Source organism: Callospermophilus lateralis, chromosome 2 (assembly GCF_048772815.1).
Source record: "Callospermophilus lateralis isolate mCalLat2 chromosome 2, mCalLat2.hap1, whole genome shotgun sequence".
NCBI lineage: Eukaryota > Metazoa > Chordata > Mammalia > Rodentia > Sciuridae > Callospermophilus > Callospermophilus lateralis.
The window spans coordinates 150,284,628-150,300,530 of NC_135306.1; the positions used below are offsets into that span (position 1 = coordinate 150,284,628).

Below are 15,903 nucleotides of genomic sequence, written 5' to 3' on the forward strand. Positions count from 1 at the left end.
ATGGAATTGAGATAGTCTGGTCAGGCCTGGGGCAGCTCAGAGGTAGAATGCATGCTTAGCATGCATAGGGCCCTGGATTCAATTCCCAACACCAAAAACATAACAACAACAACAAAAAAGAATGTGTGATCAATTCTTGACTATACAGGGTACTGTCAATCCTCAAGCTTAGATGGAGTATATAGATTAGAAAAGAAATGGGAGAGAAGGAAAGATAGATTAAGGTCTTGGTAGCAAGTTTAGAGTTGGGAGCATTGAAGAGTTTTGTCCCAGAATGAAAATAAGTAGAAGTGGTGGCATGTATCGGTTTCTCAAACTCCTTACATACTTTTTTGTGTATGATGTACAGCCTCCTAAGACTGAGAGTGGAAGGATCTCAGAGAACCCATTGTTTGCTTGTGTCTAAACTTTGTCCTATAAGAACACTATGAGAGTGTTTCGGTGTCCTCAAATATTTGATTTTTTAAAAAAGATTAAGATCTGTTTTTATAAAGCATGCATACATGTTTTATTATCATTGTTTTAAGGGTCTAAGACTGCATGTTAATATAAAACAGACAAACAAAAAACTGCTACCTTTTGCAGCTCTCATCTTTGTTTTCATTTTACTGTGATGCTTGGGATTAAACCAGGGCCTCAAACATGCTAGGCAAGTGCTCTATTGCTGAGCTATACTCCCAGCCCCAGCTGCTTATGTTATTAAATCAGAATTGTCTCAATACCATGCCACCATACATTTTGAAATATATTGGAAGTTAAGCCAGATACAACTGTAGCTATTATCCCTAACTTTCAATTTCACGTGTTTATGTTATCACAACTGTGTAATTTTCCTTATTATTTAACCTTAAAAGTAAATATTTTCTATTTGAATGTCTATTGTGTATTTATTATAATAAAAGTAATTCTAGTAACTAAGACCCATGGGGTAGTACCCCACATCTATCTAGCTGATTGGTTTTCCCCTTCCCAGTTGAGAATATGCTAGCAACCTAAGATCCTTTGCCAGAGGTCAGTGTTTTTTAGCAGATAGAGTCCTTGGGAGCCCTGTGGGGCTTTGGTTTCGTAATTGCTGTGATCCTGGCTGTCTTCATTCTTACTGAGTTGCTAAGCTTGAGAAGGAAGGAAATAGTTGCATTTATTTGTTGATTTACCCCCCCAAAATATTAGGCAGTGTGATATATTGGAAAGGGAATAGACTTTGTCTTCCTGACTCATAACAGAACTTGGTAATGTGTTTCAGTTGAATGAACAACCAAGTCCAAACCTCAGCATGATCAGGTAATAACTAGATAATATTGGACAAGTTGTTAACCTCCCTAAATTTAATTTCTTTTCCTTTTCTTTTTAAAATATTTTTTAATTGTCAATGAATCAATCAATCATTTATTTATTTATTTATTTATTTATTTATTTATTTATGGGCCTCACACATGCAAGGCAAGCACTACCACTGAGCCACAACCCCACCCAAAACTTAATTTCCATTATAAACTGAATAATATTTTCTATTAAAAAATATATATATGGTCTAATTTCATAGGACAGTTGTGAGAATTAAATAATTTGTACTTCTCTAGAAGGAGGGGTTTTGTTTGTTTCTTTCTTTCTGCTAATCACCAAGGAATATTATCAGGATGGAACTATGTTTAAAGTTCATTTCCCTGATGGAGATTCTAGGAACACACAGGTAGTATAAACTCCACAAAGTTTTATAAATTCAGGCTTCATTCAGGCCAAAGTTTCAAATTCATAGGGAGATTTTTTTTTCTTTTTTAACTTGAGTGTCCCTGTTTTATCTCTTCTCTCACTCCCTCCCCTTCCTTTCTTCTCCCTTCCTTCCTTCTGTGGTACTGGCAGTTGAACCCTGTTGGCACTCTACCACTGATCTACATCCCCACAATCCATTTTTTTTTTTTTTTTTTTTAATTTCTTAACTTGTCAAGGCTGGCTTTGAATTTGTGATCCTCTTGCTTCAGCCTCCTGAGTTGCTGGGATTACAGGTGTGTGCCATGTCTCTGGCTCATGTTGTATCTCTGTACTTTTGGATACAGAGATATTTATTAATTTTTAACTTACAATACAGCTCCTTTAGGGTCCCAGCTTTATACAGGGAAATTTAAGTTCCAGCCCTTGGCCTCTCTAAGATCCATAGCCTTATCTCCTATCCCTGCTGGCTATAGAATGCAAGCCCTTTGGTTCCTAGCAACCAAACCCTAACCAGAGCAGATGGACATCAACTTACTATTTAAACTTCCTGATTTTTAGTTTCACCTTCATTTTTTGATCCCTGAATATTTCTTTTTCTTTCTTAAATCTCAGATTTACCTAAGAATAAGATATTTGTTATACTTCATCCAAATTTTCTAGGTGTCATTCAATAGGCATAATTTTGAGTTATTTTTTCTTTTATATTGCTGGAAATGGAAGATCCAAATGAGATAATTAGAAACAAATGGCAAAACGTAGTACATTACAGTATACACTTATTGTTACTAATAGTAATGGTTATGTTAACAAGTATTAATTGCTATTTGGTGGACACATTCTAGGTTTGTTCTATGTATGTTTGTGTGTATTGATTATGATTAATCTTATTAATCATAAACTTCAAAATACTCTTTAACAGATTTTTTTTTTAAAAAACTGTGATAGTTTAAATCAGTTCATTGACTTGGCTAGTATATCTAGCATCTAAGGAATGAGGAAAAATTTGAATTTAGGTCTTTATGATTTTAAAGTATATGTGCTCTCTGTTATGGCAAGTTGATCTGTCTTAAAATATGTGCCCCTTTCACTGCTTCATGAATAATCTAAGGGAGAATCCAGGACTAGGGAACCTTCCCTTTGAGATGGTACAAGCCTGCTGCTGACCAGTAGTTTAAGGTAGGTACAGCAGGACAAAAATTGAGGGAGTCAAGTGCATTGTGGTGTTATCTGCTTCAAAGGCCATGGGGTGATGGCACAGGAATTAAAGGAAAACACTCCCAATTTGAAATTCTCTCTGAAGTATTAGATGGGAAATGAAATACAATTTTGTGATACAGTGTATTCCAGTAAATAGCTATCTTCTATCCAATTGACAGTGTTTTTCTTCTCTGTCTCCCTTTCCACTCCTCCCCTCTTTTAAAGCTCCTTTACTGAGTATTTACTGTGCACTCAGAACTGAGCCCAGCATTCTATACACAAATTGTATTTTTACACCTGCAACAATCCTATGGCATTATTATTGCTACCTCCTGTACATCTTGAAAAAGTGAATTTAAAGAATGTAATGTACCATATACTTTAAAATGTTTATAGATTGTGTTATGGACTGAATGTTGGTGTCCCTTTAAAATTCATATGTTGAAGCTCTAATCCCCAATAGGATGTTACTTAAAGATGGGGCCTTTATAGGTTTCAATGAGATCATAAGGGTGGGGACTTCATGATGGGATTAGTGCTCTTAAAAGAAGAAGAGACATCAGAGCTCTTTCTGCTTTATGAAGACACAAGAAGGTGGCCATCTGCAAGCCAGGAAGACCTGTCACTAGAACCCAACCATGCTGACATCTTGATCTGGACTTCCAGCCTCCAGAACTGTAAGAACTAAATGTCTGTTGTTTAAGCCTCCAGTCTGTGGTATTTTGTTATGGCAGCCCTGGCTGCCTAAGACAATAGTAAGTATAGTGAACGCCTGAATACCTGTCGTTTTGGTTAACCATAACAATGAGCTCTATACAGACTGGGACATTTCTTTTTCTGAAGGCCTCAGATAGATTTCTCTGCTAGAATTCTGGAATGTAGTTAAGATGTAAACATTATTCTGTTTCTTAAAGTGTTCTGATGGTGTCAATATCTAGGCATCACCCAGAGGTCTGATAGGTGGTCTGGGAAGATGACAGGTTTTGCTAACAAACCTGAAATAAAAATATAGAGAGATGAAGCTCCATGCAAAGAGTTTATTTGGGAATGTGCAAAAGTGCAACTCAGGATACGCATGCTACAGTGAACCATAGGCACACCCAGGAGGCCTGGAGCAAAAGGGAAACTTTTAAGGAAAAAAAGTTCATATAACTATTATGAAACAAAGACCTTTGGTTAAAGGGGCTATTTGCAGGATTTGGCCTGAGGTCATTGTTGCTAGGCAGGCATCTTTGTACAAGTGGCTTATCTGGAATACTGTGGTTTTGAGGAATTTCTTGCAATAAATCCTATAATAAGCACATGTCAAGGAATTTCTTATTATAAGCCCTATTACAGGCATTTGTCTATAAAAGCTCTTCTTCATGACTTACTGACACCATTTTGTTAGGATTTGACATAAGTGACTATTTTGATATTGATAACTTTGTTATGTGTCTTTCAGATCTGGATTGGAATCTAGGCTCTCCCATTATTTAGGTGTGGCACATTAGTTATTTAGCCAATCTAAATTTCAGTTTCCTCAACTGTAAAATGGGATAATGATCTAAACAGATGGTTTGGTTAGTGGGTCCCTAAATTTGGTGATTGAGCCTATAATAACATGCCTGTCTCATAGTTGACACTCAGTTAAGGGTAGTTATAAAGCCCAGCAATGAACATATCCTCTGTAAGGGAAAAGAGTATGGTATTTAGAGATGGTGACTTAGATTACAATTTCATCTGTCACTTAAGTTTTGTGTGATATCAGATAAGTTATTAAGGTTTCCTACTTCCAATATATCATTTGCAAAAAAAAAAAAAAAGATAACTTATAAAAAAGAATTAGGAATGCTTTTTTCATAAGACAGCTGAATGTAATAGGACCAGCCATTTACTTGTGATATAGTTCCCAAAACCTAATTAGAAAAGAATTTTGAAATGTGAGAACAATTGAAGTGAAACGAATTCATCATTTATAGGTGAAAAGATGGAGAATAAGAGGTATTTTACTGAAAGTGTTGGAGCTGAGTCTGAAACCTAAGGCTCCCCACTCTGGGCCTGTGTAATCATTGTCTCTCTACCACAAAATAATAAGCAAGGTTTCATCTTCCCTACATCCTGTCCTGACCACTTCCCATTAGTCTGCTGGCCCATATTAGTCAAGTGCTCTCCTGACTCCTGTGGTAGGCCCTGAATGAATTTCCTGATTTCATCTTGTATCAAACCCATGTTCAAAAGCTACAAATACATAAATAGAAGATATGACCCCCAAATTTATAAAGCTAAAAAATTGATGTGTTCAAAGATGTCACCATCTTTCTAACAGTTTTTTTCCCTAGACTGCTTCTTTTACTTAAAAAAAAAAAAAATAGTCAATTTAAGAAGCAGATTATATTTGACACAGTGATTTATCATCTAGATGATCTTTAAAATTAATGAAGCTGATGGCCTGCAAATATAATGAATAACCTGATATATCAGTAAGATTAAAAAATAAAGTCTTCTACTGTCATGTATAACTAATTAGAACAAATAAAAAATAAAAAATGGCGGTCTCAGCAATGACCCAAGCCCTACTCAGCTCATTCTCTTTTTGTAAGGATCATATGTAAGATTAACTGACATTGGTGCATTTATTCTTTGCAAAGAACTTTTGTGGGAGTTTTCCCTCATATTTGTTTTTTATAACAACTCTGGGGAGATAGCCATTATTTTCCCCATGAAATAATTGGAGATCTGCTTCCGCAAGGTCACACTGTATTGCAGAACCCATACTACAGATTTTCTGAATTACAGAGTGAGTGCTTTTACTGCTGTGGCACATGTGGCTGTAGCTGTATGTTGGACACCACCGTGGTTATGGTCTTAGATGAATCTGGAAAATAGATTCTAATTTCTGAAACTGCTCCAGCAAAACCCTCTTTGATGTTCAAACTTATTTCCTCTGCTCAAAAAAGACCTCTCAGGTCACTTTCTCACCTATAGTTGAAGAAGAGCCTCAAGAGACTTCTTATGAACTATTCTCACTATAGTTACCAATCATCTCCTTCTCATTAAATACAATGGATCTTTTTCAGCCCTCATTTGACACCCCTGATGCCCCTTCCTTCTTGAAGCAAGCTTTCCTTACTATTTAAAAAAAAATGTATATTTTTAAGTTGTAGATGAACACAATATCTTTATTTTTTTATTTTTATGTGGTGCTGAGGATCAAACCCAGTGCCTCACACATGTGAGGCGAGTGCTCTACCACTGCTATAACTCTAGCCCCAGCTTTCCTTACTTTTATTGAGGCCATTGTAATTTTTCTGTGTCTGTGTCTGTCTGTCTGTCTCTCTCTCTCTCTCGCTCTCTCTCAAGGAATTTTCCATTGGCTCACCCATTAAAAGTTGGTGTTGTCCAAGGGCCACATCTCTCTTGCTTTGCCTTGGCTACTATCTATAGATTGATGATTCATTTACTGTAGCTTTGTGGCAAATCACTCTTCTGAGCTACAGACTAGTTTATTCCAGCTGTCTTTGGAACATCCCTTCCATGAATGTCTCATACTTTGCACAGACTTGACGTATCTAAAACTGAGTTGTTCACTTTCTTTCCCCTGTAACCTCTCTTTCCTTTTATCAATTTGTGGTTTGTATTTGATTTAAATGGAACCATACAATCTTTATCGTTTTGTGACTGACTTATTTCACACTGCCTAATGTCATCAGGTTTTTAAGACTGAATATATACCACGTTTTGTTTATTTCTGTCAAATATCACTTGAGTTTCTTCTGCCTTTTTTAAAATATATATATATATATATATATATATATATATATGTATTTTAGTTGTAGTTGGACACAATACCTTCATTTTATTTATTTATTTTTTTACGTGGTGCTGAGGATTGAACCCAGCACCTTGCACATGCTGGGCGAGTGCTCTACTGCTGAGCCACCACCTCAGCCCTCTTTCTACCTTTTGACTGTTGTGAATAATGCTACTATGAATATACCATGTATCTTAGTATATATAAAGCTAAAAAATTTTTTAGCTTAGAATATACCATGTATCTTAGTTTCAGTTCTTTTGGGCATATTTCCGAGGTGGAATTGCTGGATCACATTGCTGGATATTTTTAATCTTTTGATGAGCCATCATATAATTTTCTTAGCAATTTCATCATTTTTCATTCTACCAGCAATGTATTAAGGATTCCAGTTTCCACACAGCTTCATCAATGCTTGTTATTCTCTCTCTTTCTGTTAAAAGTAATAACTATTTTAATAGTTATGAAATAACTATTAATTTTTTTTTTGTAGATGAACAGTATGCCTTTGTTTATTTCTTTGTATGTGGTGCTAAGGATCAAACCCAGTGCCTACACATGCTAGGCAAGTGTTCTGACACTGAGCCCCAGCGCCAGCCCAAAATAACTTTTTAAAAAATAAAAATGTTCTTTACATTTCTCAGACCTTCATTCCTCATCTTTCTCATCCTATATTCTGATATGATCCTATATCCTATCATTCTGATAATGATCCTATAGCCTATCATTCAGGCCATTATTACTCTTTCTGGGATTTTTTAAATTGCCTTATTGGTCTTCCCAGTTCCTATCATAGGTTTTCTTCCCAACCCATTCTTCTTTCTTTTCTTTTTCTTTCTTTTTTTTTCTCTTTTTTTTTATAGTGCTAAGGATTGAACCCAGGGCCTTACACATGCCAGGCAAGCACTCTACCATTAAGCCAAACTCCAGCCCCCCAATCTACTCTTTACATAGCAGCCAGAATCATTTTTCTAACTTGAAAATTTGACCACATCACTCTAGTGCTTAAAACTCTTCAAGGATTCTTCATTATCCTTCAGATAAAATCAAACTCCTTAGCTTGTAGTGGGTAGTTTTAATGACCTAATCATTCAGATCTCTTCAGCCCATCTCCTGCTCATCTTTTTTTTTTTTTTTTTAAATCCGTATTCTCTTGGTGTCTGACATTAGGTTTTTAATTTAAATTATAAGGAAAGCACTTATTGATATTCACAATGAATTCAATACCTGATTTACTTTAGTATCTCTAGTAACCAGCATAGCCCCATGCCATGAATATTTACTCAGTAGTTTTTGACACATGAATAGATAGGCAAATATGAGAGCTACAAGTGGAACCCAAATACTTTGGCAGCCAATGTGGTTTTCTTTCTACTTACCTTATGCTATTTATCTTTTATTTTTTCTTTTTTTAATTTCTAATACATTTATTTAGGTTTCTTTAAACAAGGTAACTCTATCATCTTCTCAGGTCATTTCCCACCTCTGAGGTTCCTGTTAAAAACAGGGATAATAGGGGCTGGGAATGTGGCTCAAGCGGTAGGTAACGCGCTCGCCTGGCATGTGTGGGGCGCTGGGTTCAATCCTCAGCACCACATAAAAATAAAGATGTTGTGTCCACCGAAAACTGAAAAATAAATATTAAAAAATTCTCTCTCTCTCTCTCAAAAAAAAAAAAAAAGAAAAGAAAAGAAAAAACAGGGATAATATTATCTACCTACTTCAAAAGTGCTTTGAGGATTGACATAATGTGTGTAAAGCATCCAGTATGTGCTTAAGTCTCTTATTAGGTACTAAAGAATGAGTAGCCATTGTTTTATTCTTAGTCATCCTTATATCCACAGTATCTAGCACAAGGAGTGGTGCAGAGTTGGCTCTCAGTAAATTTTGAAGGAAGAAAGGGAAGGTGGGAAGGAAGGAAGGAAGGAAGGAAGGAAGGAAGAAGGGAGGGAGGGTAGGAGATGGAAATCTGAGTGAAGGATCACAGCAGAGAAGTATACATTGGGTTTGAGGAAGAGATGTCTGTGACCTGGTTGTTCTTGCTAATGAGTAGCCTTCCAATTTGGCAAGGAGAGTTTGGGACCAGTAGCCAATGTGAGAAGGTTTGTTCATTCTTTGTAGGTGAATGAAAACTTCACTTGGATGTTATTTTATGATTGCTCAATTCCTCTAGATGGAACAGGAAGATTTTTATTACTTCTGAGTCATGTAGTCAAAAGGATCCTTTCCTCTGACCTACTGGATTTGAAAGAAATTTTCTTTTTTAGAACAGTAATAATTACATCCAATGATTCCATTGAGCTACTTAGCAAGAGTTGCCTTCAAGCTTCCTGTATTATCTATTCAGCCCTGGACTGCCTCACTATGAGGAACGGCTTCTTTGCTAACAAAGACAGAATGGACCTTGACTTTGGAAAACAAAATTTAACTCTCCTATGAAAAATTTTCTCTGAAACATGAGAGAGCAAAGACCCACAAAACCCATATAATAAGAAGTATATTACTATAGAAATTAAAACTACCATTTGTGAAGTCATTTAATTCTCAGAACAGTACAATATTTATTCCTATTAAAAAATCCTATTCATAAATGAAAAAAGACTCAGAAAGATTAACAAGTCTTTACAAGGTAATACAGCTAATAAATAACAAAGCCAAGATTAGCATTTAGGTTTACCAGACTCCAGTCTTTTCCTTCCACCAAGGCATCAGGCAAGGTCTCTGTGGATTTTTTTTTAATAACTTTATTTTTTTTAATTTATTTTTTTATGTGGTGCTAGAAATTGAACCCAGTTCCTCGTACATGCTAGGCCAGCGCTACAAACCTGGGCCCCCCCTGTGGATTTTGGAATGAATACAAATTGTGAGTGTGTACCTAAAGGTACATGGATTAAATCTTGTCTCACCAAGAGCCATATACATTAAACCACATTGCTATTTTTCTGTGACCAATTTTCTTTCCAGCATCACAAAATAATTTCCCACCTCTGTAGAAAAGAACAGTTTATTCTCCCAAAGAAAGAAGTAGTAGTGTTGTTGGATTGTTATTCTAAATCCATGCTTCTAAGTCTTTTTGTCTTCCTTTTTTCAGGAGTTGTGCAGTTATTTGGGTCTTTCTAGACTGTGAGCTCCTTGAGGGAAGGAATCATGGACTTCCTTTGCCTAGAACAGAGTGTGGGCACTTATTTACTCATTAAATATCATTACCATTATTAGTTTGTATTAATTTTATTATCGTTGCTCTTAATGTTAAAGTAATAGCTACAATAATAACTGTCACTAGGGTGCCAGGCACTTCAAAAACATTGTTTCTAATTCTTGTGATAATCCTTCAAGTGAGAGCTGTTTTCATTTTACTTCTGAGGGAATAAGAAGTTTCAAATAAGTTGAATAATTTTCCCAAGGGTATATAGCTTATAAAGTCACCGTAAATGAAATACAAACATGCTTTAAAAAAAATTTATCATGGTAAAATGTATATTTCATAAAATTTACCATTTTAGCCATTTTTAAGTGTAAAAATGGCTAATTTTAAATTCAGTAGCATTAGGTACGTTCATAATGATGTGTAACTGTCCTCACTATTTCCAGAACTTTTCAACATCCTAAACACAAATTCTGCACCCATTAAATAATAACTCCCCTTTATCTTCCCTTCAACCTCTATAACCCCTAATCTACTTTCTGTTACTATGCATTCGTCTGTATCACTCACTATGTAGAATCATGCAATATTTGCTTATTCATTCATCTGTCCCTTTACATACCCTGAAATCTTGATTCAGCCAATAGAAGTTGAAACTGGCTGCCAGCTTTTGGGATGGTCTTTCAGTGATCAAAACCTGCAGTCAAAACATATAACCCTGATATTTGGAAGACAGAGTCCTTACTGCCATACATATTACAAAATATCATCATGTCTATTTTTTTTTAAGTCCTTCTTGCCCACCCTGGCTCTAGCAAAGCATACCAGAAACTAGGGGATGGCAGCTACTGGGCAAAAATGCTGAGATTTACCAGTGTTTTCATCAAGCTCTCCCCTGGATGCTATAAGTATTCTGATTAGAATCCAGAGTTCCAAAACAGTTACTTCAGATACTTTCTGCCAGTAGTTGTCTGGGTGGAGAAGTAGACTCCTGGAGTTTTCTATTCTGTCATCTTTCATGACATCACTCCCAATATAGTTATTCTTTAAATGCAACAATGAACCTTTGGTGTCATATTTTAAAAAGGTCTGTCACCATTGCATCATAAAAAGTATCAAGTCAGAATTTGCTTTTTTCCCTCCAGATACAGCCTTGCTGTATTACAATATTCTTTGTAAATAAAGAGTAGCTAGCCATCAGCCTGCAGGATTGATGGGATACATGCTTTCTGTGTACCCATTCACAAGGACAGACAGAGTCTCTCAATTAACTGAAATCCCAGCAGTGTATTCAGTATGTTAGTCAGCTTTTTGTCATTGTTGTCAAAATACTTGAGATAATAAACTTATGAGGAGGAATCGTTTACTTTGACTCAAAAGTTTTGGAGTTTTCAGGCCTTGGCTGCTTGTCCCCTTGCTTTTGGGTCTGTGGGAAGGAAGAACATCATGGTGGCATGGGAGCACACCATGGAGCAAACTGCTCACCTCATGGCAGCCATGAGGCAAAGAGAAAAAGAGTGGAAGGGGCTAGGGTCCTAATGTCCCCTTCAAGGTATGCCCCCAGTGACCTAATTTTCTCCCATTAGGTTCTACCTGTTAAAGTTTTCCCACCTCCCAAAAGCTCTACAGGCAGTGACTAAGCCTTTAACACGTGGACCTTTCTATAATATTCAGTCATGGGCATATTTCTATAAAATGATGCAAAATTGTCCGATAGCTCACTTTATTACCTTTCTTCTGCCCTAGCGTGCGAAAAAAATCTGTATCATCACCATGCTGAGAGCTTTGACTGAAGACTTAAGGTGCCTGCTTTTATCTGGAGAGATTTCATTTAGGGTTTTGCATTAAGATGCTTTATCCCTGCCTTTCCACCTTTCAGTTTTTGAGATCTTGATGTATTCTGGATGTTTATTTCTGCCAGAAGAGAAGCTGGCAAAGTTTTCCTTCCATTCTGTGGGCTTTCTTTTCATGTTCTTGTTTACTTTGCTATGTAGAAGAAGCTTTTAATTTGAAGCCCTTCCATTTGTTAATTCTTGGTATTATTTCCTGCGTTTAGTGGTCCTTTTGAGGAAATTGTTGCCTGTGCCTGTATGTTGGAGCATTGACCCTATGTTTTTCTTCTAGCAGTTGAAAAGTTTCTGGTCTAATTTCTAGGTCTTTGATCCATTTTGAATAGACTTTTGTGCGGGGTGAGAGATAGGGATATAGTTTTATTTTTCTACACCAATTGTTATATTCTTTGTTTTTCAAATTATATAATTATAAGTTTGTGAACACACACCTAAAATGACTGTGTTCTTTGTGTACATTCATGGCCCCTCCATAGACTCTCTTTATTAACCAGCACAGGGTCTGTATGACATAGAAAGACACGGGTGTGTAACAACACAATTTTAGTACAGTGAGAGACACACTATCTCAGAAGGAGGTGCCACAATATTCTAAAAGCCTAACATAATAAATAGATGCAAAAGGTATGCATGAGGTCAGAGAATGGTGTCAGAAAAGCATTCTGAAAAAGCAAGCATGGAACTAGATTTTTGAAGCATAAGGAGAGTCTGAGTTCTAGGTCTGACTGCACTATAAATGACTGTGTGAAACTGGGCAATTCCTACCTATTCTCTTGTCTTCACTTTCACATCCATGCTACCAGGGGCTTGAGTTGCTCGGCAGCTCCCTTCCAATTCTAACATTCTGGGCATTAATCTTTAAATTTTTTATTAGATTTTTTTCATTATAATTCCTTTCCTTAATCTATTTCTTTTGCCTTTTCCCCCCATACCTCTCCCTCCTCCCTCCCCCCCCCCCCCATTGGGGATTGAACCCAGGGACTCTGTAAAGTGGTTAACACTGAGCCACATTTCCATCCCTTCTATTTATTTTGAGACAGGACCTTGTCAAGTTGCTGAGGCTGAAAATCCACTTGTCTCAGCCCCCTGAATAGCTGGGGTTACAATTGTGGGCCACTGTACCCAGCTCCTTTTGCCTTGGAATCTGAGATGTAACTGAAGGGCTCAGAAATAGGTAAGGACAAGTAAGCTCAGTACCCCTACTCAGAACCCATTCTGAGTACGGTGACAACAGCTTCTGTCAGCCCAGGGTTCTTTCCCTACAGCTCTTGATGGATTTGGGCAAGATCAATAGGAAACCATGAAAGCCTTTTTTCACAAGTAGCTTCTTATGGAAGATCACTTAGGTATAGTCATCACAAGTGACTGAGTTCCCTTTTCCTGCTAATTAAGCTTATGCAATTTAATTTTGTTTTCTATTAGTTACTTATGGTTCTTAGTCAATGCTAATATAATTTTTGTGGCTGTGATTAGAGTGCAGATCAGTGGGATGGATGTTAACAAAGGATTTGAAGAGCTTTGGGCTGTGCTACATAAATTCTCATTAGAATGACCTCTGTTGCTTAATGCAGATGGCAGAGCCTACACTTAAAGTCAGAAGACCCAGTCTGCTTCAGCTGCTTCTAACTAAAAACTTGAGTAAGTCATTTTATTTCCAAAGGCCTCAGTTTCCTTCTCTACAAAGGTAATAATAATAATAATAATAACCTACCCTGTCTTTAATTTGTTTCTGATACTTTAAGAAGATAATTCATCTGTCAGAAATTTTAAGATGGCCATGGATGGAGCTGGATTAGACTGACTGTTCTTATCCTGGAGGTTAACTGCTTGCATATGCTAGGCTCCCAAAGCAGGCCAGGAAGTCATTGAGATTAGCAATTTTATCAGCTAAAATGTTTCTTTTCTGTGTTTAGAAGAGAATTTCCTGGCATTTGGAGGCATAATTGACCTGTTCTCAGCATGGAATCACTGGGCTTCTGGGCAGGACCTGGAGAGGTTCCAAACTTGGAAAAAAATACCATAGAGGGGGCCTCCCCTTATGTTCCAAGCTATATAGAGTAAATTTGTTTCTCCAGTGGGTGGGCTAATAAGAACAGCTATCTATTACTAACAACAATGGTTTCTATTTGTAGAGCATCCATTATGGACCATACACAATGTTTGGAAACTTACTACAGTGTACCTGACATTTGAGGACAATGAAGTTTGTCTTGTCTTCAAAATTTATATGAATTTTGCCTGAAAACACCATTACATAGTCATACTTGTTTTCTATAAAATACTGTATTTAATATCTGGTAAAATTAATATCTCAGGAAGGTGCACTATATTTATTTATTTATATATATTTTTATGTACCCTTCAGCATATTATTGAGTAACCACAGGGGTTACTGAATATAGTTTAAGAACTGTTATTTTACTTAGTATTTATTATACAAGTTTTAATATTTATAGACACAAGAAAGATGGAAAAAGACTTGTTCCTATCACAGACCCAAAAAACAATAAAGCCAGATCCAAACACAGATTGGGATGTTCCATGCTTTTAACCACTGAACTACATGAGTCTCCCATGTCATTGTACTGCCGTATTTATATATTTAGTACCTGTTACCCTTGCAGGCAATCTGTGTGTCCTTTATGCTCAACAGGGTGCATAACACAAAGTAAACTCTCAGTGGGGTGCTGCGTCCTGCACCTATGATCCAGCAACTTGGTGGGCTGAGACCAGAGGATCAAAATGCAAAGAAATAAATAAACAAAAAGTAAACTCACAATGAACACTGATTGGTTGAATGAATAAGCCCCTAAAATGAAGTCATTTCAAGGGTTCACACATTTCTAGCAAATTGATCTCAGAGTTTTTTAAGACTTTTTTTTGTCCTTAGGTTCTTCTATAACAATGATTCACATTAAGCTCTAAGCCACTGCTTATGTGCAGAATAATTGATATTTACAGGGATCTCTGGATAAATAGAGAAAGCTGCCCAGGAGCACCTATGTCCACCTCCTTCCCAGACACCATTAGATTATCTTAAAAAATCAGTATCTCAAGTCACAGCCCATGAACAACCCCTAAGCTACCATGAAGAAAATCTCAGAATTGTGTGGCTTATGTTTGTCTCCCTATCCTCCCACTGTATACTGTATTCACACACTCCTTTCTCTTCTCTGTTTTGTACTCATATATTCCTTATTATTACAGTGATGAGCACAGGTGTGTTATATAAAACACTGGATGTTTTCCCCCTAGTAGCAGCTAGTATGGGATATATATATATATATATATATATATATATATATATATATATATGCTTTGAAAGGCTGGAAAACCTCCTCTAGAGACTTCTCCTTTCTTCCAGAGTGAATCTCTTCTGAATTTAAAATATCTATTTTTCTTTTCTTTCCCTTTCTTCTTTTCTTCTTCTGTGCTGAGTTGAACTCGGGCCCTGTGTATACTAAGCATGTGCTGTATCTATATGTGCTATAGCCTCAGTCTCAAAGCATCTTAAGAGAGAGCTTTGCCTTAAGAAAACCCATAGGCATTGCACAATTGCACAGTGTTCTGAAATTTTGGAATCCATTTGATCCTTAAAAATCTATGGAAACCTGTTACTATTGGCTTTCAGATTGGTAGATGTTAACATTTTGAATCTGGAATGTCCCCCAAAGGCTTATGTGTTAAAGATTCGGTCCCCCGTGCAGCACTGTTCAGATGTGAGGCTTTTGGGAAGTAATTGGGTCATGAGGGCTGTAACCTTATTGGTGAATTAATATGTTGATAGATTCATAATTTGATGGCATTATTGGGAGGTAGTGGAAAGTTAAAAGGGGTGGACCTTAGAGGAAGTAATTCACTGGGTGTGTATCCTCAAAGGATATATCATGTCCCCTTCCTTGCACCAGTGCCCCCTCCCCCAATACTCTTCCTGGCTGCCAATGAGGTGAGCAGCTTTCTACCCTCAACTCCTGCCCTTCCACCACGGTGTTTCATCCTCATCACAGGTCTGAAAGCAATGGAGCCAGCTGGCTCTACACTGACAAATTAACCTCAGAGTTTAAATAGACCTTTTTTTGTCCTGGGGCTCTTCTATAACAATTATTCACATTAAGCTCTCATTCAGTACTAAAATACATCTTTCCTTTTCTAATCTGATTTTTCAGGTATTTCTTCACAGTGATGTAAAGCAGTCTAGCATGATGTGT

At 36.8% G+C, this 15,903-nt stretch overlaps 1 protein-coding gene across 5 annotated transcripts in view; it reads left to right on the plus strand.

Annotated features, from left to right (window-relative positions):
* Fam168a (family with sequence similarity 168 member A) overlaps positions 1-15,903 on the plus strand; it is a 185,741-nt gene that overhangs the window by 120,054 nt on the left and 49,784 nt on the right. For 3 of the 5 annotated variants that reach the window (XM_076846663.1, XM_076846664.1, XM_076846667.1), the window contains exon 3: positions 3,492-3,584. The exons of the other annotated variants lie outside the window; for them this stretch is intronic. In XM_076846663.1, the coding sequence (XP_076702778.1) occupies positions 3,492-3,584 (93 nt within the window). The remainder of the gene's footprint in view (positions 1-3,491; positions 3,585-15,903) is intronic. 5 annotated transcript variants of the gene reach the window in all.